The following is a 24,149-nucleotide window of genomic DNA, read 5'->3' on the forward strand; positions in this document are numbered from 1 at the left end:
CTCCTCCTCATTTTCCTCCTTCTCCTCCTCTTTCTACAGTAAAGCAGAGGAAACTGGCTGTTTTTTGACAGGGCCCACTGGCTCTAGGTATAGTACTTTATGCATTTAATTTTTCTGGAGGGCCACCGACACGGTCCTCTGTTTTAAACAATTTTTGGGAGTGCCACATACAGGCACTCAATCTATTCAATTTTTCTGGAGGGCCACCTTTCCGGTCCTCTGTTTTAAACAATTTTTTGGGACTGCCACATACAGGCACTCAATCTATTCCATTTTTCTGGAGGGCCACCTACCTGCTCCTCTGGTTTAAAAACTTTTTTGGACTGCCACATACAGGCACTCAATCTATTCCATTTTTCTGGAGGGCCACCTACCTGCTCCTCTGGTTTGAAAACTTTTTTGGACTGCCACATACAGGCACTCAATCTATTCCATTTTTCTGGAGGGCCACCTACCTGCTCCTCTGGTTTGAAAAATTTTTTGGACTGCCACATACAGGCACTCAATCTATTCCATTTTTCTGGAGGGCCACCTACCTGCTCCTCTGGTTTGAAAAATTTTTTGGACTGCCACATACAGGCACTATCCAAATTGAATTGTCTCCATAGCAGCCTCCACACGTTGTCTCCATTGCTACCTCCAAAAGTCGTCCATATAGCTGCCTCCATACATCGTCCCTTTATCAAACGAGGTTTGTCAGGCCGAAATTTGGGTTGTTTTCATGGATTCCACATCAAAGTTGTTAACTTTGTCGCCACCCTGCTGTGTTATCCACAAAATACACTGGCAAACTTTTACCATTTACGGATATTATTTCAGCGCTTCTTGCGCATCTGTTTACATTCCCCTCACCCGCCATATCCTAAACTTATAAGAACGCTACTACACTTGATCTTATACAAAAGGTTCTTAGAAGTGCTGTTTGGGGAGTAGCCTAGAGACAGGGGCTTGGATTGGCGAAAGCTCGCCTAGCAGCGGAGCGCCAGCTCCATGCGCATCATGCGCTTCTTGCGCATCTGTTTACATTCCCCTCACCCGCCATATTCCAAACTTATAAGAACGCTACTACACTTAACTTGGTGCAGGCTGGGACCGAGTCTGACCCTGGGGCTGGTCATATACTGCCGACGCAGAGGATTGCGGGGCCTACCTCGGTCCAGGTCTCAAAGGCCTACTATACCTCCAAATCCTCCCACCCCTCCTCCACCTCCTCCTCCTCCGAATTACCATCCGTGGGCATGGCGCCATCAGTCGGTAGCTCTAGGCACAGCAGCAGTGCCGTTGCTAAGCGACAGCAGGCGGTGCTCAAACTGCTGAGCCTAGGTGATAAAAGGCACACCGCCCAAGAGCTATTGCAGGGCATTCCACATCAAACTTGTTAACTTTGTCGCCACCCTGCTGTGTAAGCCACAAAATATACTGGAAAACTTTTTTCATTTACGGATATTATTTCAGCGCTTCTTGCGCAGATGTTTACATTCCCCTCACCCGCCATATCCCAAACTTATAAGAACGCTACTACACTTGATCTTATCCGAAAGGTTCTTAGAAGTGCTGTTTGGGGAGTAGCCTAGAGACAGGGGCTTGGATTGGCGAAAGCTCGCCTGGCAGCGGAGCGCCAGCTCCATGCCAAGAACCAACTAACATAGTTTTAACTGCAGTACCTTTAATCTACTACTAGTTCACTGCCTCCATACATCGTCCCCTTATCAAACGAGCTGTGTCAGGCAGAATTTTGGATTGTTTTCATGGCTTCCATGTTAACTTTGTCGCCACCCTGCTGTGTAAGCCACAAAATATACTGGAAAACTTTTTTCATTTACGGATATTATTTCAGCGCTTCTTGCGCAGATGTTTACATTCCCCTCACCCGCCATATCCCAAACTTATAAGAACGCTACTACACTTGATCTTATACAAAAGGTTCTTAGAAGTGCTGTTTGGGGAGTAGCCTAGAGACAGGGGCTTGGATTGGCAAAAGCTCGCCTGGCAGCGGAGCGCCAGCTCCATGCCAAGATCCAACTAACATAGTTTTAACTGCAGCACCTTTAATCTACTACTAGTTCACTGCCTCCATACATGGTCCCCTTATCAAACGAGCTGTGTCAGGCAGAATTTTGGATTGTTTTCATGGCTTCCATGTTAACTTTGTCGCCACCCTGCTGTGTAATCCACAAAATATACTAGCAAACTTTTATCATGTACCGATATTATTTGAGCGCTTCTTGCTCACCTCCTTTGGTTCCTCTCTGCCACCCATTGGTTTGAAGCCTGAGTCCATTTAGGGTATGTCGCCATGCCACTCTCTAGCCTGCCGCTGCTGCCGCTGCCTCTGCATGCCGTCCCCTATAGTGTCAGGGTCAATTATTGGATGTTTTAGATGCTATCTAGCCTCATTCGGTCACTCTGTCATGGCCATGCTGTTGCCCATAATTTTGGCATAATGGTGCGATTAAGCAGCCTCAGAGGCATCCATGCATGCTGCCCCTGCTGTTTCCTGTCCATTTCCGTGGTGTTTCCATCCTTTTCTGAGGTTCCCAGGTGTTTGGCCAAGCTTCCCTGTGCAGAGCCTTGGTCCCCTTGAAAAATGCTCGAGTCTCCCATTGACTTCAATGGGGCTCGTTACTCGAAACGAGCACTCGAGCATCGGGAAAAGTTCGTCTCGAATAACGAGTACCCGAGCATTTTAGTGCTCGCTCATCTCTAGTGTGTATGTTGTATATACTGATGTGTGTGTATATATGCTGTATATGTGTGTGTATGTTGGATATACTGATGTGTGTGTATATATGCTGTGTATGTGTGTGTATGTTGTATATACTAGATGCGTGTGTACATGCTGCATATGTGTGTGTATAATGTGTATATCCTATGTACGGTGAATGTGTAGACTTGTGTATGAGTGTAAAAATGATTGTGATTGTGTAAATGTAGGTGTATAAATATGTATGTATTTTTTTCAAAGGTCTTCTATGGGGCCCAGCCTCTGCTGATTACGCCCCTGACTAAAAGCACAGCAGTTTAAGGACACACCCCAGAGCTCCAAATTCAGCTACAATCCTAGAACATAAATAACATTTTTACCTTCCTGCTGCTACCAAAAACACAGATAAGTTTGATCATACAAATCTCCATAGATAATACCTTATACTTTATTCCGTTTGGTACAGTCCAACCTTCTCTAACTTGAATGTGAACAGAGCCTTAGATTTTGCAGAACTCAACTCATCTACAAAGAAAACATAATGGGGCTCATTTACTAAGGGTCCGCGGAGCGCATTTTCGTTGGGTTTCCTGACGATTTCCGTTTTGCACCAAAATGCCCCAGGATTTTGGTGCACATGATCGGATTTTGGCACATCGGTGCCGGCTTGCACGTGACAGTAATCAGGGGGTGGCCGTTGGACAACCCGACGGATTCGGACAACGCACGGGATTTAGCATTTCAAATTGTGTTGCAAGACACGCATTTACATGCACCGGGAAGAAGAAGGTGAAGCAACGGATGCGGGTTCTCGGGCGCACAAGCTTAGTGAATTGCGGCAGACCTAAATCCTTGTCAGACAACGCACCTCGAGGTTGCGACAGGGCCGGGTAAGTAAATCTGCCCCAATGATATTCTTTTTCCAGTAAAATAGAAGTCTTGGGCCACTGTGAACTTTATCCCTCAATGAAAAATACATGTGCATGGATAGAAAATGTAGACGCTTAGGACTTTAATTCAACTAATTATCTTGTTTCATATTTCAAGAATATGCACAGAATTAGCAAGCCTGTTAGGAAAAAAAAACAAAAAAGCCGCTCAATGTGGCGATCAACATGCCGCAACACTGTCAGAAGAGCATAAAAAATAGATTTCCTCGGAAATAAGTGTTAAGAAACAGCTTGTTTAATGCAGAACATCTGCCTCTATGAGATCTCTTTGTGAAGTTGGGTGTTTATGATTTTGGAGACCTAGCATTTGAAATAATAATGCCTCATTGGCATAATTACTTGCGGCAAGAAAAAAAAAAAAGAAAGTTAGGCCAACTAAATTATAACCATTAGGAGAAAAATGGCAGAAGGAAATAACAGCTTTTATATGATTAAAAGAGCTTTTCCTTCATCCCGGCTTCCAGGACACATGCGACTGTAATGTAATGAATGGTGTGAGAATGTTGATCATTTCTCCGATTTCTCAGATACTCTGGAGCCCTTGTCAAACTTGAATAACAAATTTTTTGTGTGCGATTCGGGAACTCGTTGTACATTTTGAGAAATTATTCGACCCTTTGATAACTTTCAAACTGTCTAACTATAAGCTAACCTGTAGAAACATGGTAATTTTTTTGGGATCTAAAGATTAGGATAGGGTATTTGAAACACAATAGGGGAAATTCATTGGGGCAGATTTACTTAACCGGTCCAGTCGTGATCCAGCGGCGCGTTCTCCGACGCTGATTTGGGTTCTGCCGGGATTCACTAAGGTTGTGCGCCCGATGCCCACTAGGTGTCGCTGCTGCTCTGAAGCGCGCCAGAATTCACTTCCTTCGTCTCGGTGTGTGTGAGTGCTATTTTTGCAACACAATTTTTTTTAAAAAAATCTGCGAATCTGTCGGGTTTTCCGACAGACACGCCCCCTGATTTCTGTCACGTGAAAGCCAACGCCGATGAGCCACAATCTGATTGCGTGCGCAAAAATCCCGAGGCAATTCCCCCCCGCTGGCGGTCCAATGATTATGTCCTATGAATATGGATGCAAACTCTGCCATTTCTGACCTGTAGACCAGGTTGGAACTGGCAAAGTTTTTGCTCTTATCTACATGTGGCTAAATGTGGTGGGCACCAACGAGCACTCCATCCATCCCACTTCATGCCCGTTCTCTGCCCGACACGGCTAAAGTGGTGCGTGAGTAAGCAAGCCAAATGTTGGGTAGAGGGAGATTCATATGGTTTCTAAGGTATAATGAAAATCATTGAAAGGTTCGGTTCCCTCAACCTGGACTTCAGACACAAGTTTGGATTTGGTGTTTAGACTCACTGGAACAATTGGCACCAATCACCTGGTATTGTGGGTGTAAACCCTTTCAATGCCTGATGATGTCACGGGGAGCAACCTTCCTGGGGAAAATGGCAGAGTGCACACAGACTTGCCAGCGGATTAAAACACCCATGATTGGTAACAGCACCGATCACTGGTAATAGCAGTATGTTCAGGTTCGAGTCTGACTGGGTCTGCTCATTTTTATCAGATAGGCAAATACTTTTTTAATCATTTAAGCAAAAAAATAAAACCTTCTTCATTGGTTTAGGTGAACATTTAACATATTTTGACTAGTACCCAATATAAGGGAGTGTACAGCAGCATTGTGCAGGGCAATGTATAAGCTTTCTAGATATTGATTGGATGTTTCTCATTGAACTTTTGATATTTAGGAAAAAGAAAAAAAATCTGCTTTCACTTTTATGCAAATTAGCTTTTTGGTGCACCAATGGTGGGGCTATACCTGCTAGTGCATAGATTTCCTTTACTTTTTTCTTTCTACGCTGTGTACCACCAATTGGCCTCTTCATTTACACAACTTTGACTTGTTTCTAATAAAACAAAAGCATAAATGGTAGAAACTAGTGCACCAGCAGGTATGGTTCAAGTCCCATCCAGGTCAACATCTTTAAAGAGTTTGTATGTTCCCTCCGTGTTAGTGTGGGTTTCTTACGGGTCCTCCGGTTTCCTCCCACACTCCAAAACATACTAATAGGTTGATTAGATTGTGAGCCCCATGGGGACAGGGACTGATTTGGCAAACTCTGTGCAGTGCTGCGTAATCTGTGAGCGCTATATATATAATGTAATAATAATAACATAATCTAATTATTATTATAATGGTCCCACCTCTGGTGCACCGAAATGCTAATTTGCATAAATAACAAACAACAGAACACTGGGAAACCGGCAAAGTGCATCTAAAAAGATTAAACATGGTTTGATTTGCCTTTAGATGCGTCTCCAAAGGTTGTATCAATCCATTGTATAGATCTGTGAAATATATTGTATGCTGCTAATACATCCTACATCATATAAAGCACAATATTCTGTATATGAGGCTTCAGATGGATTCCGCTTGTCTTTCTCTCTTCCCTTAACGGGGACAGAAGAGCTTTACTAGAAGACGTGAAGGCTTTACGTTTCGGAAATAAGAATTGCACACAGCTTTATTTTTATCTCACAGACAAAGATCAGTTGGGGGCAATAGGAATCCACTCAGGTAGAAAATCTATAGATTTAGGGTCATCGCAAAGATTAGCTCTATTATTTAGAGTCTTAGCCCTTAGTTACAATAAAAGATAGAGATTTATAATGCAATTCTCTACAGGTCTATGGTGTTATGTTTTTCACCTTTAAGTTTGTAAGGTATACCTCTGTGAGAAGAGAAGGCGTAAAGAAGAAAAATACAATTCATTTTTAGAGTACGATTCAATTTTAACCCTAAACACATTTGATGCCTAAAAAGTATGTGCAGCTACCGTGCTTGGCATATTGTACGATGTATATGGAGCTTACCAGTGGGGGCATGGGCTGGATGGCTTTATAGTGGGGGCAGGGGGCTAGCAGGCTATATACTGGGGATCAGGGGCCTGGCAGGCTGTATTTTGGGAGGCATGGGCTGGCTATGTACTGGGGGTATGGGGTGGCTGGCTATATGCTAGGGGGCATGGACTGGCCAGCTATATACTGGCGGGCATGTTCTGGCTGGCTATATACTAGGGGGCAAGGGGCTGAATAACTATATACTGGGTGGAGGCTGTGACCAATGCATTTCCTACCCTAAGCTTATACTCAAGTCAATAGGTTTTCCCAGTATTTTTGTGGTAAAATTAAGTACCTCAGTTTATAACCGGGTTGGCTTATACTCTTATACTCCAGTAAATATACAGTAACTCAAAAGGACAACTATTAATGTAACCCCTATTGTGTGATGGTTGTTTGGATATATGATATGCAGTCGGGGCGAGTATAGCAATGTTTTTCGTTGGTCAGGAGATGAAAATGAATAGTATAGCTGGTTGGACATGCACCTCACTGCTTTATCTCTATGGAACTGACTAACAAAGCTGCGCACAGTACTTGGTTTCTTCATCAGTGAAATAGACAGTGAATGAAACGTCAGCCCACATATGCAAATTGCCACTCTATTCATTTTGGGCACAACAGGACCACATTCTTGTGGTCTTTGAGGATCCCACCAATGTTACCCTCACTGTTCTGCCTCAAAGAGAATAGCAGAATCTTATCTAATCTCAGTTCAGCAGTTCTTATTCAGGTTGATTGGAGGGGGTAACAGTATTGGGAGCCTCACAAAAAAAAACAAGATCTATTGTTGCCAAAATAAATAGAGTAGTTTGTTGAGAATAAGAGCTTCTGATCTTTCACTGTCTATGGCACTAAGAGAAGTGTTGCACACTCGGCAATCTTCATCTATTTTGATAAAGGAGAGAATAGACCAGCAGGACTTATGACAACCAGCAGCTCTACTCCTATACAATACAATGTACCCCCATCCTTGCGATCTATGGGGGTCCCACCTTTCCCAGAGCTATCCCTATCTCTGTGGTAGGGTGAACACTTGGTGTGACCAGATAACCCCTTTGAGGCCCAGTGAATCTCAAACATAGTGATTTTCCTTACTTGTTTCTGTATTATATATAATTGACATGGTAGAAAAGAAAATTTTGCATAGAATATAAATGTAGAAGAGCAAAGGATGTCAGATGTGTAATTTTGTTTTTTGGCAATATCATGTTTTATGCAATTCCAAGTAAATCAATTCAATTATTTAGTACTTTGTCTAAAACTGGTTTTATAATTTTCTATAAATCCTGTTACAGAGAGATAATAATAAATTCAGGTCTACTACATCTGTTGTTACTTATTCATAAGTATTTGGAAGTGATATTTTCTGTTCTATTACTGCGCTCGTTCAGGTAACTTTACAGTATACGACATTGTCAACTAGATGTAACACCTCAAAGCCAAACACTTTACACTAAATATGATTGATGTTAATTAGATTGTAAGTATTTCCCAGGGATCGGAGAGAAAGCGAGGTCCTAAGACATATGTTAGTTCAACCAATTGAAATTTAAAGATCCTTATAGGAAGAATTAAGAAATAAAAACCCAATTAAATGATAGGGATAGCTCAATGGAATTAAATGTGGAGGAAAAAACAAACAGGAAAAATGAAGGCAACGATAAAGATCAGTATCATGAGGAAAGTCAAAGAAAACGGTAGAAGAAAGAGAGAGAGAAGGAGAAGTTTGATGGAATTCAATCAAAATACGGAGCGGTTCCTATTTGATCCAGAGAAAACTCATTATTGAACTTAGCAAATGGAGTTTGCAGTTTGAAGAAAATTGACAACCGGGATTCTAATCTACCAGAGAATCCAATTAACGTGCGGCACCGGACAGGTTGGGAGTCTTCTTACCTGGTGCTAATCTACTACAGATAGAAAAGTTGGACAAACAGTTGAACCAAAGCATGTGGCTTGTCGATGGTTAAAGAAGAAAAAAAAATCAATGGTAAATCATATGAAGGGTTGACTTTTCAATTTCTTTCTGTTATTTAATTATATTGATTGGCAATATTGCCCATTGAACCATGAAACTCGGAAGCAGCCCACAGGTGAACCAAGGGAAGAATATATAATGTATTAAATGTCAGGAGAGAATAAATCTTCATGCTGCTCCTTGGTCTCATTGGCTTTTTTTTATGGATGATGTGAATTTTGATTACTGTAAGGTAAATATATTATAGTCATGGGAAATCCTCGTTGAAGGAACAACTGTGTATATTATGCGATATGATTCATCTGTCTGTTTTAATAACATGGGAGGACAAGACTTCAAGGGGTCGGCCGGTTTAGAGGAAAACAAGTTGCCTTAATCTGCTCTAAATCAAAAAAAAACATGAAATGTAATAATAGATCTTCAATAAAAAAGTTGACCCAATGTCAAGAGGTCAAAGTCAGTCCCGAGTCCATAGACTACAAGACAGTTGAGGGTTCTTCTCCCATCTCTATGTCAATGGTTGACTGAGTGGCTCATCGTGATCTATGACATAGAAGAGGATGGGTCAGTTATAGAAATTAACCAGTTTACCAGCCCCTGATGTCATGTTATAGACACAGAAGGGTTATAGACCAGTGTATACAGAAGAAGAGGTGGTAGGACATAGGACTGCCATAAATATCTCCACATCTGGTGATATTTCTTAATAGAAGGTTGTCCCATGAAAGATAATCTCTTATCTCATACCACAGCATGGATATTATTTGCATATTATTTGAGACATAGGGGGTCATTTACTAAGGGCCCGATTGGCGTTTTTCCGACGTGTTACCCAAATATTTCTGATTTGCGGCAATTTTTCCTGAATTTCCCCGGGTTTTTGGTATGCGATCGGATTGTGGTGCATCGGCGCCGGCATGCACGCGACGGAAATCGGGGGGCGTGGCCAAATGAAAGCCTGACGAATTCTGAGAAACCACCGCATTTTTTAAAAAAAAGTGTCGCTGGACACGCTCTTACCTTCACCAGGAATAGGATCGCGAACTCCGGCCTCGGCGAGCTCCGACCTCGGCAGACTTCAGCACAGCAGCGACACATGGTGGACGTCGGAGGAACTGCCTTAGTGAATCACTGGAAGACCCGAATCCACCGCAGAGAACGTGCCGCTGGATCGCGAATGGACCGGTAAGTAAATCTGCCCCATAATCTTTGGGACCCAGCAATCAGCCGAATGCTGGACCAAAGAACTGTGAAAGGAGGACATATGCATAGGTGACGCCGGCGGTCTATTACCACGATTGTGGGGGCTGGATACAATCAAATGTTGTGCAGCCCTATCGAAGCCGATAGAGCATCAGTCACATTGGTCAAGAACACAGACTGTGCTCCATTCTCAATGGGAATTTCCACTAATCATTGGGAGTCTTTGTAATCAAACCTTCAGCAATCTGTAACAGATTTTCTATCCCGTCCTTAGTTGGACGACAATTTAAGTTGCATCAATTTGTATAAACTTTTTTTTACTAGCTTGCATGGGAGGAGGTGGGGATTATTGCTTATTCAGATCCTTCACAATGCCTCCACTGGACACATTACATATTGCATGTACATTACACAAAGAGATCTTTGAGCTCAAAGTGAACTGTGCAATACACTGTTCTCCCTGGGGTGGCGCTACATAAAAAATTACTACAAAGCCCTCACATAGACAACAGCTGATCACTGGGCATCCTAGCACCAAGACTAGGGAGACCCTTCTAAGGAAACACAGTTGTCCAAATTGTCCTATGAGTATTTAGTAAAGTATCAAATTAACATGCACTGAGTGGTCCTTATAGTTACTGATTCCTACTCTGTTTTGGAAATGAAATAAATAAATGAAATAAAAATACTATAAAGCACACACACACATATATATATATATATATATATATACTATAAGTATTTTGGCGTTCACTTTAGCACTTTTTGATCCTGTCCGCACTCCAACCCCAGCAGTTAACACTAATTCCAAACTTTCCTCTTAGCCGTACTAAGAGATTAAGAGACTTTTGATCCATAAGACAGTGGCTCAGCCTGTTAGTGGAGTACAGAGCATAATGGATTTTCTTGATCCTGTACAGCCACAGTGACCACCTTGTTATCTTCATGTTACAGAACAGCAATCAGACAGCTCCAAAAATCCTACAAATAGCAGCTCCTTGAGCAAACTCACAAGTTTTTCTGCTTATGCTACTTTTTGTAGTTTTTGCTTTCCCTTGAGCAGTTGGCCTTATATATATAATACAGGCGGTTTAGGCAAAAGCCCAAGGTCCAAACCTTCTACGGGGTCCATGGCCTCCAAAACCACCCACCAAATTTGATACTGTGAAGGACCTTCACCCATGAAATTATCATTCATCTATCTATTCATGCTCTTAACCTACGTGTACACAATAGCCATTTAGGACCTTTGCAGGTCCTCCAAAGGTCCTGAAACTGCAGATTGAAAGCAAGCAGAAGGGACTCATCCTCCATTCCCCAAGAAGTTGATTCTAGTGCCAGATGTAGGAAGTGATTCCAGACTTGTAGGGGCTATAATATTCATACAACCCAGGGCTCACGGCAGTCTTAATCGGACCCATCTGATATAAGCAACAGTGTCCTGTTGCTATTGGCTAGAAAATGAATTTATGAGTAGTTGCTCCACCCATGAACATAATGTTGCTTCCCTTTTTAAAATATGGCACAACCAAGTAAAATTTATATTGCTCAAAAAATAGTAAAGTCTGTGTTCAAATGATTCAATTTAAAGACAAAATATTGTGATTCTTTTTTTTTTCTTGGGTTATTTTTTTTAAATGACATTCTCGAAAAATTTTATATACTATTGTATTTGCAGGAAAACAAAAATAGCCAAATCAACAAACATTGGGGCTTCACTATACACACACAGGATGGGATGGTATAAAATAAAAACAACGTTTCAGACACATGAAAAATACATTTATTTTGTTTTTAAAGGAAGAAAAAGCAAATAAAATCGAAAACACGAAAAACAATGATGTATGAGCATAACATGCACAGATGATGATGTAGAAAATTAACAATAAAAAAAAAAATCAATTGCACAATATAAAACATAATAGCGTAATATAAATACAAGCTAAAATTAATTTAAAAAAAAGAAAAATACGTACAGGAAATTGGAAAATATTGGCACAGTAAGTGAACATTGATATTTAAATAATATTGAAAGAAATTGAAAAATGAAAACAAAAAAATTGCAATAAAAATTTTAAAAAAATGTATTAAAAAATAATTAATTGTAATACATATAAAACAGAGATGATTTTTAGGCAAAGTGACTGTCTGACTTTTATGGACGTATTACCTTCTGTAGAGGGAGTTTGATTAAAATAATTGTATGTACCTTCACATCCTCTTCCCATTTGCCCATTACACACAAGAGCATCCGAGATCAAGTCTGGAAGACGTCCATTCAGATCAACAGAAGCGAGGCAGCCCTGGAAGCCTTCCTTGGCGTGGACCAGTTTTGGCAATGTTTTGTACATCTCTTTGGCGACGCCTCCAATGAATAGGTCACCTTGCAGAAAGAAAAGACAATTGTGAGGATAGAAAATTAGCAATTAAATATCATTTTCAAATTTTATAATTGGAAAAAAAAAAAATTACACAGTTTGTTGTTAATTTGGGTTTAAAAACACGGGGTGTGTCATTTTAGAAACAGAGAAACCAAATGTGTTAGAGAATCTTTCACATTGAATGTTTTACTCTTAATTGAATGCAGAATGTGTGAGAAAATGAGGGGTGTGGTTTGGGAGGAGAGTATCTGTCATAAGGATTAAAGAGAACCTGTCATCAGGATTGCTTTTTCTGGCTCCCCCCATGTACCCATATAGAAGTGGTTTCATAATAACACTGGCTTTTTTCCGATAAAAAGAAAAGTTAGACGAAAGTTCACCTTTCTCTCTGGTGTCCCGTGTCCCGTGGGAGTGGCCAGTGAAGAATGGCCCACCCTCCCTTCTGGAAACCTCTCCGTAATGCATCTATTTTTAAATAGGAGGGAGATGGGCATTTTTGAATTTGAAATAAACACGTGACAGAGGGGTTTCCCAAGGGTGGGGGGAGGGGTGAAACTGATTCTCACTGGCCACACCCATGGGACACGGGACTTGGCTCTCCAGAGAGAGGGAAGGGTAAACTGTCATCTAACTTTTCTTTATTTCAGAAAAACACAGTTTTATTATACAAACACTTTGGCAATGTGTACACTATTCTCCATGGGGAAGCCAGTCATTAGTATTAGTCATTGCTCAGCCATGAAGGATTTATTTTGTATTGCATTTATTCTATTTTGCTACAGTGAGCAGATAAAACACTTGAATTGGATTGTGTGTGTCCCTGCTTCATACACTACTACCTCACGTCTGCCAGAGAAATTTACCACACATGTTATAGAGCAGGAGGAGCTGAGCAGATTGTACATAGTGTCCTATCTGCAGGCAGCATGTTATAGAGCAGGAGGAGCTAAGCAGATTGTATATAGTGTCCTATCTGCAAGCAGCATGTTATAGAGCAGGAGGAGCTGAGCAGATTGTACATAGTGTTCAATCTGCAGGCAGCATGTTATAGAGCAGGAAGAGCTGAGCAGATTGTACATAGTGTCCTATCTGCAGGCAGCATGTTATAGAGCAGGAGGAGCTGAGCAGATTGTATATAGTGCCCTATCTGCAGGCATCATGTTATAGAGCAGGAGGAGCTGAGCAGATTGTATATAGTGCCCTATCTGCAGGCAGCATGTTATAGAGCAGGAGGAGCTGAGCAGATTGTACATTGTGCATTATGTTTATGAAGTATGTTAGAACAGCAGAAACATAGATTGTTCATAGTGTCCAATTTCATAGAATATTGTACATAGCCCCCAATAATGTAGAATATTATAAATAGTGTCAGATGTACTACAGTATGCTTTGTAGGCAGTGTGTTGTACAGCAGGAGTAAAACAGGGGAGATTTTTTTGGACAAAGTACCAGCCAAAACTTGAACACCGGAGGGCCTCTGAACTCGATCTATATCACAAATAATGCTCATTGCCGAAGCACAAAACCCCCCATTACCTTCATTAACCCTTTATTATTACATGTAAACTAGATGTAGTATGAAGACAATCCATACTGAGTGCTGGATATATGAAATAGAAAAAGACTTTCTAACCGGCCGTCTACAAATAATATCTAAGTCTCTGTTTGCAATACAACATCACAGGAATGAAAAAATAACAAAAAGAAAAAAGTCAAAACCAATACTGTATGTAACCGAAAGCGAAAGGTCAGGAGAAGATCTATGGGTCCAGGAAGACGCAGATTCCAGATGTGATAAATGTTTTTCCGCCTGCAGCTGCTAGAGGTGAATCTCCTTCTTGTGAGGTTCGGGTGGTAACGTCTTTAAGACACATAATCAAAAAAAGGGGTCGGAGAGATCATGTTCGCTGCCATGTCAAGGTTAAAAATTAATTTTCTGGGCTCTAGGGAAGCAGCCTTGAAAGTTGGCGGAGTATTCCTCTGCGTCCTCCTGCCTGGCTGTAATCTCAGTGCTGTTTGTAAGCCAAAGATGAAGGTTAAGCCACACAGAGAGAAGAGAAGGAACCCTGTGGAGTCAAATCTAATAGTGGATGTAGTATTGGGCGGGGGGGGAGGGGGGAGGATCATCGACTGCAATGGACAGGCCAGTTCTGTCCGTACATAAGGATGGGAGAATATCTATCTTCCCATATATGTTGGATAGAAGGCAAAGGTGGGTGACCATCCCTGGAATGGTATATATGAAGGTGATCGGGATCCCCATATCCATGAGATGGATGTAACTAGGTTACACATGGCCTTCTTTTCAAACAAAAAGGGAAAGTCAAATTGTTGCTAAGTCTAGTATTATTTTATTATATTTAGTATTATTTAGTCCAGGCGGTCCCTAATTTAAGGGAACCCAACTTACAGATAACCCCTAGTTCCAGAAGGACCTCTCCCCCCACTGTGACCTCTGGTGAAGCTCTCTGGATGTTACTATAGTCCCAGGCTGCGATGATCAGCTGTAAGGTGTCTGTAATGAAGCTTTATTGACAATCCTTGTTCCCATGACAGCACAAAATGTTGAAAATCCAATAGTCACTGGGACAAAACAAATTTTTGTGTGGAGTTACAATTATAAAATATACCAGCTCCGACTTACATACAAACTCAACTTAAGAACAAACCTAAAGAAACTATCTCATACGTAACCTGAGGATTGTCTGTATAAAGAGAATCTCAATGTAATGATGTAAGTTCCGGTGAACATATCTATCCGGTGCTCCAGTCCCTTCTATGGGGCTCCCGGACATAGATCGCCTACAGCCCCTATATTAGGCAATGGAGCTCTGATCAAGCTCGTGCAATCTTTTGGAAGTTTAGGAGTTACGGTAGATTTTAGGTGCCTCACAATTCCGACCAAGGTAAGACCCCCCCAGTAATCTGTAACCTTTCCCTTATCATTTCAATAGAGGAATAATTAGCCTGGACTTTTCTTTTATGCATAAATGCCACTGGGTCTTTAGGGGTTAATCTTAGCTCATCAGACCCAGTCCAGCTCTGATCAAACATCAGCCTCCACAAGGGGGCATTTACCCCTGTAACTGGGGCTATTATAGATGCCCCAGTACCAGGTTAATACTGGTAAAAAAAAAATAAGAGAAAATGTGGAAATGTCCCCCAGCGGTCTTTATGAACTCATGGGGGGCAAATAAGGTTAAATCACATCCCATATATATTTAAAAATACTTAATACGTTAATATTTCCCAATAAAATAAAATCCCCTGCTACACTATAAAAACATCACCACAGTTGTCCTATTTGCCTCAAACTATACATATTGTGGTTTATTCACTAAGGATCCAGCGAACTGCACTTTAGTCGGATATTCCGACGTTTTTGGATTTGCGCTGCTGGGACAGGTGTGTAGAAGGGGATTTTGGCATATGTGATCGGATTTTGGCGCAGTGGCTTTCATGCGACACAAATCGTGGGGTGGGCCATTGGACGATCTGACTGATTCAGACAAACCGCGGAAAATAACTTTAGAATTGTGTGGCATACAATGCAGTTACATACACTGGGAAGAAGAAGGTGAACTCCGGTGGACCTGAGCGGGGAAGCGACACATGGAGGATATCGGGCTCACGATATTTGTGAATGGTGACACAGTGCATTATCGTCGGACAATGCACTTTCGGGAAATCCTCCGGACCGGGTAAGTAAATGTGCCCCATTTTATATCAATATAACACGCATGATCCGTTTAAGTTAATTTGAAAACTGAAAAAAATATATACTATACATTACAAAAAAACTTTTTTCCAGTGTTTAACCGACCAAAAAAGTTGAAAGTGAAAAAAAGGTCCCCTAACTTTTTTATTTTTAACCATAAAAAAAAGGAAGTTAAACCAATAAGCATAAAAATTTGTTAGAACTGCTCAGGCCAGTAAAGTCCTAAGTCTTAAGTCTGTTTAATTCATTTTTTAAAACGTTTACTGTCAAATATTCAAATTTTACATTTTTTATTAAAATACTGTAAAAATAAATCTTGTTTTTGTGTAGTGTAAGCTACCCAATACTAATCCTTTGTGTAGTTTAGTGCTTTAATAATAAGTAAATCATACTAATATAGGATATGGCTATATAATAATTTTATATTTTTATAAGAGAGGGGTAAAAAAAACTAAATAACGCTGCTGTAAAGAGACCTATCACTTAGGCATCAGCTGAGACAGCAGGTTTAAAATCACCAAAACTTTATTATATGCTTGAGCAGTCAGAGCTGGAATAAACAGGGCATGCCTATTTAGTGAGCCTCGTAGATGACCTTCATCCACTGAGCGCGATACGGCGGCTGCTTATCCATACACTTGGAAAATCATCTCAAGGTCTATGATAATAAACAATGTAGCTTTATTATTTGTGTACAGTGACATGAAACACAGCTGGAAACCAGAATTACCCGATAAACAACACATTCAGCTCTACAAACAGAAAGGGCTGAAACGAGTCCGAATGACCTTTCCATACAGTTTGCTCAAAAAAAGCCAAAAATGACTTGTTGTAATAGTCTTTGCCTCAAAAATAACTTAGTTACAAAAACACTTGGGATTTTTTAGATACTTGATCAACCTAAGTACCTCGGACCCGTTAAAATTATTTTAAACTATAGGTTACTGGTTGGGGTTTGGGTACAGGTTCTATGCACGAACCCGAACCCCCAACAGTAAAACCCATGATCGGTGCCAGCAGTTATCTTTTAAAAATAGGAAATAGAAGCCTGAATGATCTCATAAGTGAATATATTAGAATAATTTCAATTTCTCTCATATATTTTTGGAGAAGAGAATAAAATAAGAGGGGGGGGGGGGAATTCTTCAATTAGATTTTTGCTTAACGGGAACCTGTTATCAGAAACTGTTCTAATAAACGACTGCCAGTATGTTGTTAAGCAGCTGACCGCTTTTCTAGATCATGTTTCTTTCCTGGCCAAGTTTGGCTGCATCTTCAAAAAATTAACAATGAATTGAGATGTCAAGGAGGCGGAGAGTTTAACACTTAAGTCAAGCTCTCCCTGCCTCAGAGCCCTCTTTGCTATAACTGATGGTCTTTCATCCAAAGAAGTACCTAACCAGCTCTCCTGAAGTCCCGCTCATGATGTCAATCATAAAGGAGGAGGTGTTCAGGGGCAGGAAGAGCTTGACTTTAGTGTTAAACTCCCCGCCTCCCTGACTTTATACAACCAATTTACATCTCAGTTCATAGTTAATTTTCCTGAATGATGTCACCACATTGGTTCATGAAAGAAACAAGATCTGGAAGGTGTTCAGTTTCTTAAAACATACTGGTAATGGTTTATTAGTCCAGTTTCTGATGACGGGTTCCCTTCAACCACAATGTCGGTAAATTATTTTGTGTTATTATGTCTCTTTATTTTCGAGATATAGGATTCTCATTTCTTACTATACATTTGTATTCTCTGCTGTTAGACTTTCTTTACTGAACTTAGTAAAGTTATTTTTCCTTGACTTTGCCACAGACTTGACAGCCTGAAACTGGCAAAGCTCCAATTTCCCGAAGCATTTTGCAGTTTTGCTGTGTAGTTATAAAGTTACGTGTTGTTCTTCTTAAGAAAGCAATTGTTCCGTAAGGAAGTGTTAAGCCACTTTTGTAACTCCGGTGACCTTATTGATTAAGCATTAGTAAAAAAGACATATTATTAAGTGAGGGCAGGATCTTTTTTTATAGTAATAAACCTTAAGACGGAAGGTTCTGGGCTACAGCTCAGGTGGCAAAGCGTATGGTCGAAACCTAAAGTAGAATGCCCTCTTCAATGGTCTTCTTAACACCATTGATGCTATATTCTCATTTACTACTGGCAGTCAAATTGTCAGCTTTGGCTGGCTTCATCCAGATAGGAAATACCTAGTTAATTCCCTCGTGTGACATTTTCTAGATTTTTAACTCAATCATACTATAAATTCAGATTTTAGGGCTTCAGGTTCAAGACACTATTGATTTTTCTCTTGAAATCAATATGTTATTGCTATTGAAGGTTCACGTCGTAAAACATTTCAGGGTCAGCATCTTCACAAGGCTCCAGTAGTGCATATAAGCATATAATAAGAGACTTCATATACTGCTAGGGAATAGTAGCTTCATATCATCGTCCTTATTATTTATATCTAGTCCTCGGTAGTTTGTGTGCTTTATCATGGTTCATCAACTTTCGCTTAGTGTTCGCAATCCTAATTTTCATTATATTAGAATATTCTAGATTTCTGTCCCTATATTGTTCTTATTTTCCCCCTTACGCCATCTCCATGACAAGTGGGTGTTGAAGGCATGGACTGGGCTGTGCAGTTGTGGATCATAATATAGGCGTTTGGGGCGGTGGCCCAAGCCTTCTAGCGAGCCCATGGCCACCCAAACCACGCACTAATTTTTATACTGAGAAGTATATTCACCCATGAAATCCTATTCCTGTTCAAAAAGTTTAGAAGTTCAAAAACATGGCTGCTTCTTCCAAAAACAGTGTCCCACATGACCATGGTTGGTGATGGTATTGCTGCTGTGTAGAAATGGATGGAGCTTAGTTCATAAAACACATAGGGGGGAATATATAATACGCTAGCACTTGTGCGCCTGTGTATGATGAAGGCCACCCCTTAGACCTCTTAATGTATGAGTTGGATGGCCGCACTGCTGGACAAAACTAGGCCAGGCATTTTTTTTTTTATTTTAGAAAGTGCACAGTCACAGGCTAGAACAACCTGCAAGAGGTCACACCCTTCCAAGCTCATATGGCATGTTGGTGTGTGGGGGGGGTGTAATTGCAAAATTATGGCAATTTATTGTAGTATGCTATTATTTCAGTGCTTTAATATATTAGAAAACTCATGTAGAAGCACTGATAAATGCCCCCCATGGTTTTTCTACAATCCTGTATAATTCACATCTGGATCCCAAAAAAATTTCAAGAATTATTTTTTTTCTATTTTTTTACATCTCATTACACAATGAGTAGAGTTTTTTTTTTGTCCGTCCCGATGTTATTATGCAGAATTATTAATAATTCATGCCTGCTCATAAGATCTTAATGGCATTAAGGTCTATACTTAGATTTCATCCAAACTGAATATTGGACTTTGTTTCTACAAGGCTCTTAGTCGTCTATGTATAGGTACCGGTTATTTTAGATCTAAGAGACAGACGGCATGAAGGTGGAGATACTGTCAAAAGTCTCCATTATGATGCCTACTTTTTAGTGTTTCTAATTGTCGTTGTGGGTTTTAATTACTGTTAACTTGTCCATTATTCATAGTTTATACCATTGAAAAAAGACACATATCATCAAGTCCAACCAAGGAAGGCAAGGGATTGGATGAGGAAGGGATTCAGGGGGAAAAAATTCAATAGAAAATAACCATCAATGTTATTTAGGTTTAAAAAGTCATCTAGACCCTTCTTGAAGCTCTCTGCTGTCCCTGCTGCGACCAGCGCCTGAGGCAGGCTATTCCACAGATTGACAGTTCTCATAGTAAAAAAGCCCTGTCGTCTCTGGTGATTAAACCTTGTTTTCTCCAGACTGAGACAGTGCCCCCTCATCTTTTGATTTGATTTAATATGGAACAACTTTCTACCATATATTTTGTATGGACCATTCATGTATTTATATAAATTAATCATGTCCCCTTTTAGACATCTCTTTTCCAGACTAAATAAATCTAGTTGCTTTAATCTTTCCTCATAACTGAGACCCTCCATACCCCTTATCATTTTTGTGGCTCTTCGTTGTACCATCTGCAGCTACAAGGCATCCTTTTTACATCCTTGTACAGTGGTAATATTACATCCCTATTATTTGATAGAGCTCATTTCAAGACACTTGAGAGGTCTAAGGGACATTTCCACCTCAATCATTCATGGAATATCCACATCTCTGAGGCGTAAATTTAAGAATCTAAGAGATGTAGGTAGAATTTCCTTATCCAGGGAAGTCGTCCCTCCATTGGCCTTTTGTTGTGTCTAAAGATGCTTGATGGTGCTCCCACGACAACCAGAATTCGGGAAACATGTCCAAGAGCCAGTAAAACCTAATCCCAACTGGTGAGGTGACTACTCCACATCCTTATAAGTTAGCTTATGAAGGGTGCTCAGGATAGGGAATAAGTGTTTCAATGATGGGGAGCCCCAGTGATCCAAAAATGGGTGTCCAAAGGACCTAAAGTGCCTAATACAGATAAGATGAGGGGGCCATCCTGGAAACTTTCATGCTGTGAATGGTTCTCAGTTTTCATGATTATTTGGGAACCTCAAGGTTGGGGGTCAAGAGATCATAGTTCTGTCATTGGAGGATAAGTGTATTTAGTGGCATAACCCCATTGTAAAATTGTATTTAGGATTTATATCCGGTACATTCTAGTTTACAATATCAGCACAGCTACAGAAGCCTTTAGTGTAACATGTCCCATAAAAAGACAAAACAATCACTGGAATTCAATACTTGGATTAAGACCTGAGAAACATTGATCCTGTCACTAGTTAACCATGTGGAAACTATAAATGTCCACCGAGGGTCATCAAGGAAGTTAATATTGATTAAAGAGGAGAGGGTGAAGCTACGGCCTACATGCTATCTATAGGAGGTAAGTATTAACCATATGTAGGTGTTAATCAGTGCACAAAATGAGTAAAGCTGGATATACAGATTAGATAGCTGTCGGTCATTCCGTTGACAGATATTCCTCAGGGGAAGGTTGAAATCAAAATTTTTCCTGATGTGTGCCTTGGGAGAAGATCAAGATGGTCATCGTAACAATACATACTAATACTATAACCAAGTGTCTTTGTCTACACAGATTAGACGCCATAGCTAGAACTTATGAGGCACATGGGTACAATCCATCTTATGGCACAGGAAACAAATCAAAAACAGTGTCCAGGATCAGGTATAAAATCAAGGATAAAATCTTTAGGCATTGGAGGTTCTTAGCATTTTTTAAGGACATTTAATGCTCTAATTCCTGTGGGTGCTTTCAGATTAGGGTTCCCACCCCAATGACAGTGACTAGCATTGTATTCCAAGCCCTCCTTTTAGATGCAAAACTTGTTTTATTAAAGTTAACATGGCACAATTACTGAAAAAGTTGTCTAAATCTGGTCTTTGTCAAACACATGACATTAGAAGAAGGTTTCAGGAAGATAATGAGCAACCATGTGTGCAGCTATTTTTGTAAAAAAAAGCAGCCATATTTTCAACCTCTGGACATCCCCTTTAAGGATTGTGTGAGCAGAACCCTACATTACCTTATAACAAATACATGTTTCCGATTATTTGTAGGTCTGGTTAGCATAAACCTCAGAATTAGGATGAGCACTGCAGTCTCTTCCCTACTTTCAAACAACAGCACCATTTATTGTGTAGTGGTTGTGTATGGCATTGCATCTTAAACCCACTCACTTAAAGAGGTCTTCCCATTAAGCAAGTTAGGCCCTATCCACAGGATAGGGCCTAACTTGCTGATCACTGGGGGTCTCAGTGATAAGACCCCCACAGATTATGAGAATGAGGGGTCCGCTGTGGTCTGATGTACCTCCGCTTGACCTCTTGTCACTCCCCGAGATTAATGGGGCAGATGGCCGTGCATGACCATTCTGCTCCATTAATCTGTATGGAGATGATAGAGATCAGGAAATGGAGATAAAGGGGAAAACCCCTTTAAATAGAAATAACCTGGCACCAGGACTTGTGATCAATGGAGGCAACACCATTGGGTATGGTTACTATTTTGAATAACTGAAATGTGAGAGTACAGGAACCACGATGATCTAAATTGATGACCATTTCTAAGGATAGGTCATCAATATTTTACACCTGGAAACCCCTTTTAACCCAGATACCTACAGTGCAGTTTACTAAGATACAATGACCCCCCCAACATGTACAGGACATACATGTCAACATTACTCTACATGATCTATAAATGTCACAGGGTAGGATGTAAAATGAAACAGAAATACATTGAATTGCAAAGGACAAAATACTTAATAAAACCGCATAAACCACGTTAAACGCCCAAAATGGGACACCTGCCGGCTGTAAGAATAGTCTTGATTTTCTGTGACACAGTTTCATGTTCTCCCAGGACCGCTCTTTAAATAACATGGCACCAGTTACCAGAAACAGACCGACAAAAGGCTCCATTCAATGGGAAAAATGTCCTGTCCCTCATCTAGACAGGACTAACAAAGGTCTATTCATTCCCAGCATAAAGTATCACCTTGTGAGCGCGTGTCCTGCTGGAGGCGCATACATTGGTAATCTGTTGTTATTAGCAGTCACTACCTGCACTGGGGGAACGAGCAAATGCAAAAATTAAATGCATCTCATAAGATGTAAAGGATTGAACATTCTGTGCTGGCAGAACAACTCGAGACCAAATTAGAAAGTATACCGGCCCGGTATAGGAGGATGCTCTGCAGACTGGATCCCCTGGTACACATCACCAGCCAGACAAAGGGAACACACTACAGGGATGGTTTTATTCCGAGCTGATAAGATGGTCAAAAAATGTGTTGAGATGGTTGGACCATTTATGTATATGACCTTATTACAGCTCGGAAGGACCTCCAAGCTTTACGGGGCATAAGATAGCAAAAACAGAACAAAGTAACGTATGCCTCTATTTATAGATGGATGTACACAGAGTCAAAGGGAGACACAAAGAGGCAAAAACAGCACAAACAGTGGTGTAGGGTCAAGCTGTAACTAGGTAAAGTATGCCCCTACTCATAGATCGAGATATACAAAGACAGAACAAAAAGTGGTGGGTGGCCAAGCTGTAACTTGACTCATAGATGGATTCCTACAGAGGGAGACATAAAGAGTCAAAAAACAGCACAGAGAGTGGTGTGTGGTCAAGCTGTACCTTGACTCATAGATGGAAGCATAAATGAGCATACAGGAGCATTGGGCCCTGGGCGCCTGCCCATACCACCCCAATGGAGATCAGCCATTGCCTATAGTTCCACAAAACTCCCCCAGTCTAGTACAAATTGGTAGTTCTGTTAGCTACAATATGCTTACCTACAGTTGGGGCAGGTTTTAGACAAAGACAAAACTAAAAGTGGGGCCCCAAAATAAACCAATTTTATGAACAGTCACAGTCAGTAAGAGGCTCATTTAGCCCTGCACAATAATAACACTTTGTAGTATTAGGTAAGTATCTGTAATATGGGGCTGTAGGAGAATTTTATAGGAGGTAGACAGATATTAGGCAGATTGATGATAGAAGATAAATATATAAATGAGAGATAGATACAGTAGAAGAGAGATAGAAGATCGATTGATAGATGGATAGATAATAGATGGGAGATAGATAGTTTAAAAGAGTAATAAATCCTCTGCCCAAAAAAGTCCACATGCAGGAGGCCCCTTTAGGACAGGGGGCCCTGGGCAAATGCCCAGTTTACCACCCCCTAATGCCAGCCCTGCCTACACTTACAGTAAGTGCCTTTCAGATTTTCCCATGGTTTTATATACTGTAATGTTAATACTATATTAAAGATACTTTCATGGCAATAAAATGAATAAATCCTACATTAAAATTCTATGTATTTCTACCCAAACGCTCTTGAATGGAACAGCCGTTCGCCTGGCGTAGCCTCTCTCTATGTACTTCACTTCTCTGCGTTTATAGATAGTGATAATAGATCTTAAAAGAACTTTGGGCCTGATCATATTTAATTCATCGGAGCTCAAGATGCTTAAGGGAAACAGGACTTCATTAATTAGTATTCCACCTGCTGGTGACAAAATCAATGAGTACCGAAGTAATTAGGAACACATTTTTATTGCAATCGCAGTCAATTATAGTAATTGAGTTCAGGGGTTATTCGGTGGCTCACTGAAGTCTGAAATAATACTGACCAGTTCAATAGAAACTGTTTAAGTAAAATAACATAGAAGGATATTTGTGGCTTGTAGTTCTGCCTCCGTCCTGTACCTCCTCATTACCTTCCTACCCG

The 24,149-nt window shown here is 40.6% G+C and overlaps 1 protein-coding gene across 13 annotated transcripts in view; it reads right to left on the minus strand.

The window, feature by feature from the left end:
- Nucleotides 1-24,149, minus strand: part of NRXN1 (neurexin 1) — a 1,062,013-nt gene that overhangs the window by 465,213 nt on the left and 572,651 nt on the right. For all 13 annotated transcript variants that reach the window (XM_072140344.1, XM_072140342.1, XM_072140343.1 and 10 more), the window contains one exon: nt 11,962-12,135. In XM_072140344.1, coding sequence (XP_071996445.1) covers nt 11,962-12,135 — 174 coding nt within the window. The remainder of the gene's footprint in view (nt 1-11,961; nt 12,136-24,149) is intronic.

The sequence above is a fragment of the Engystomops pustulosus genome, chromosome 3 (genome assembly GCF_040894005.1).
Source record: "Engystomops pustulosus chromosome 3, aEngPut4.maternal, whole genome shotgun sequence".
Lineage (NCBI taxonomy): Eukaryota > Metazoa > Chordata > Amphibia > Anura > Leptodactylidae > Engystomops > Engystomops pustulosus.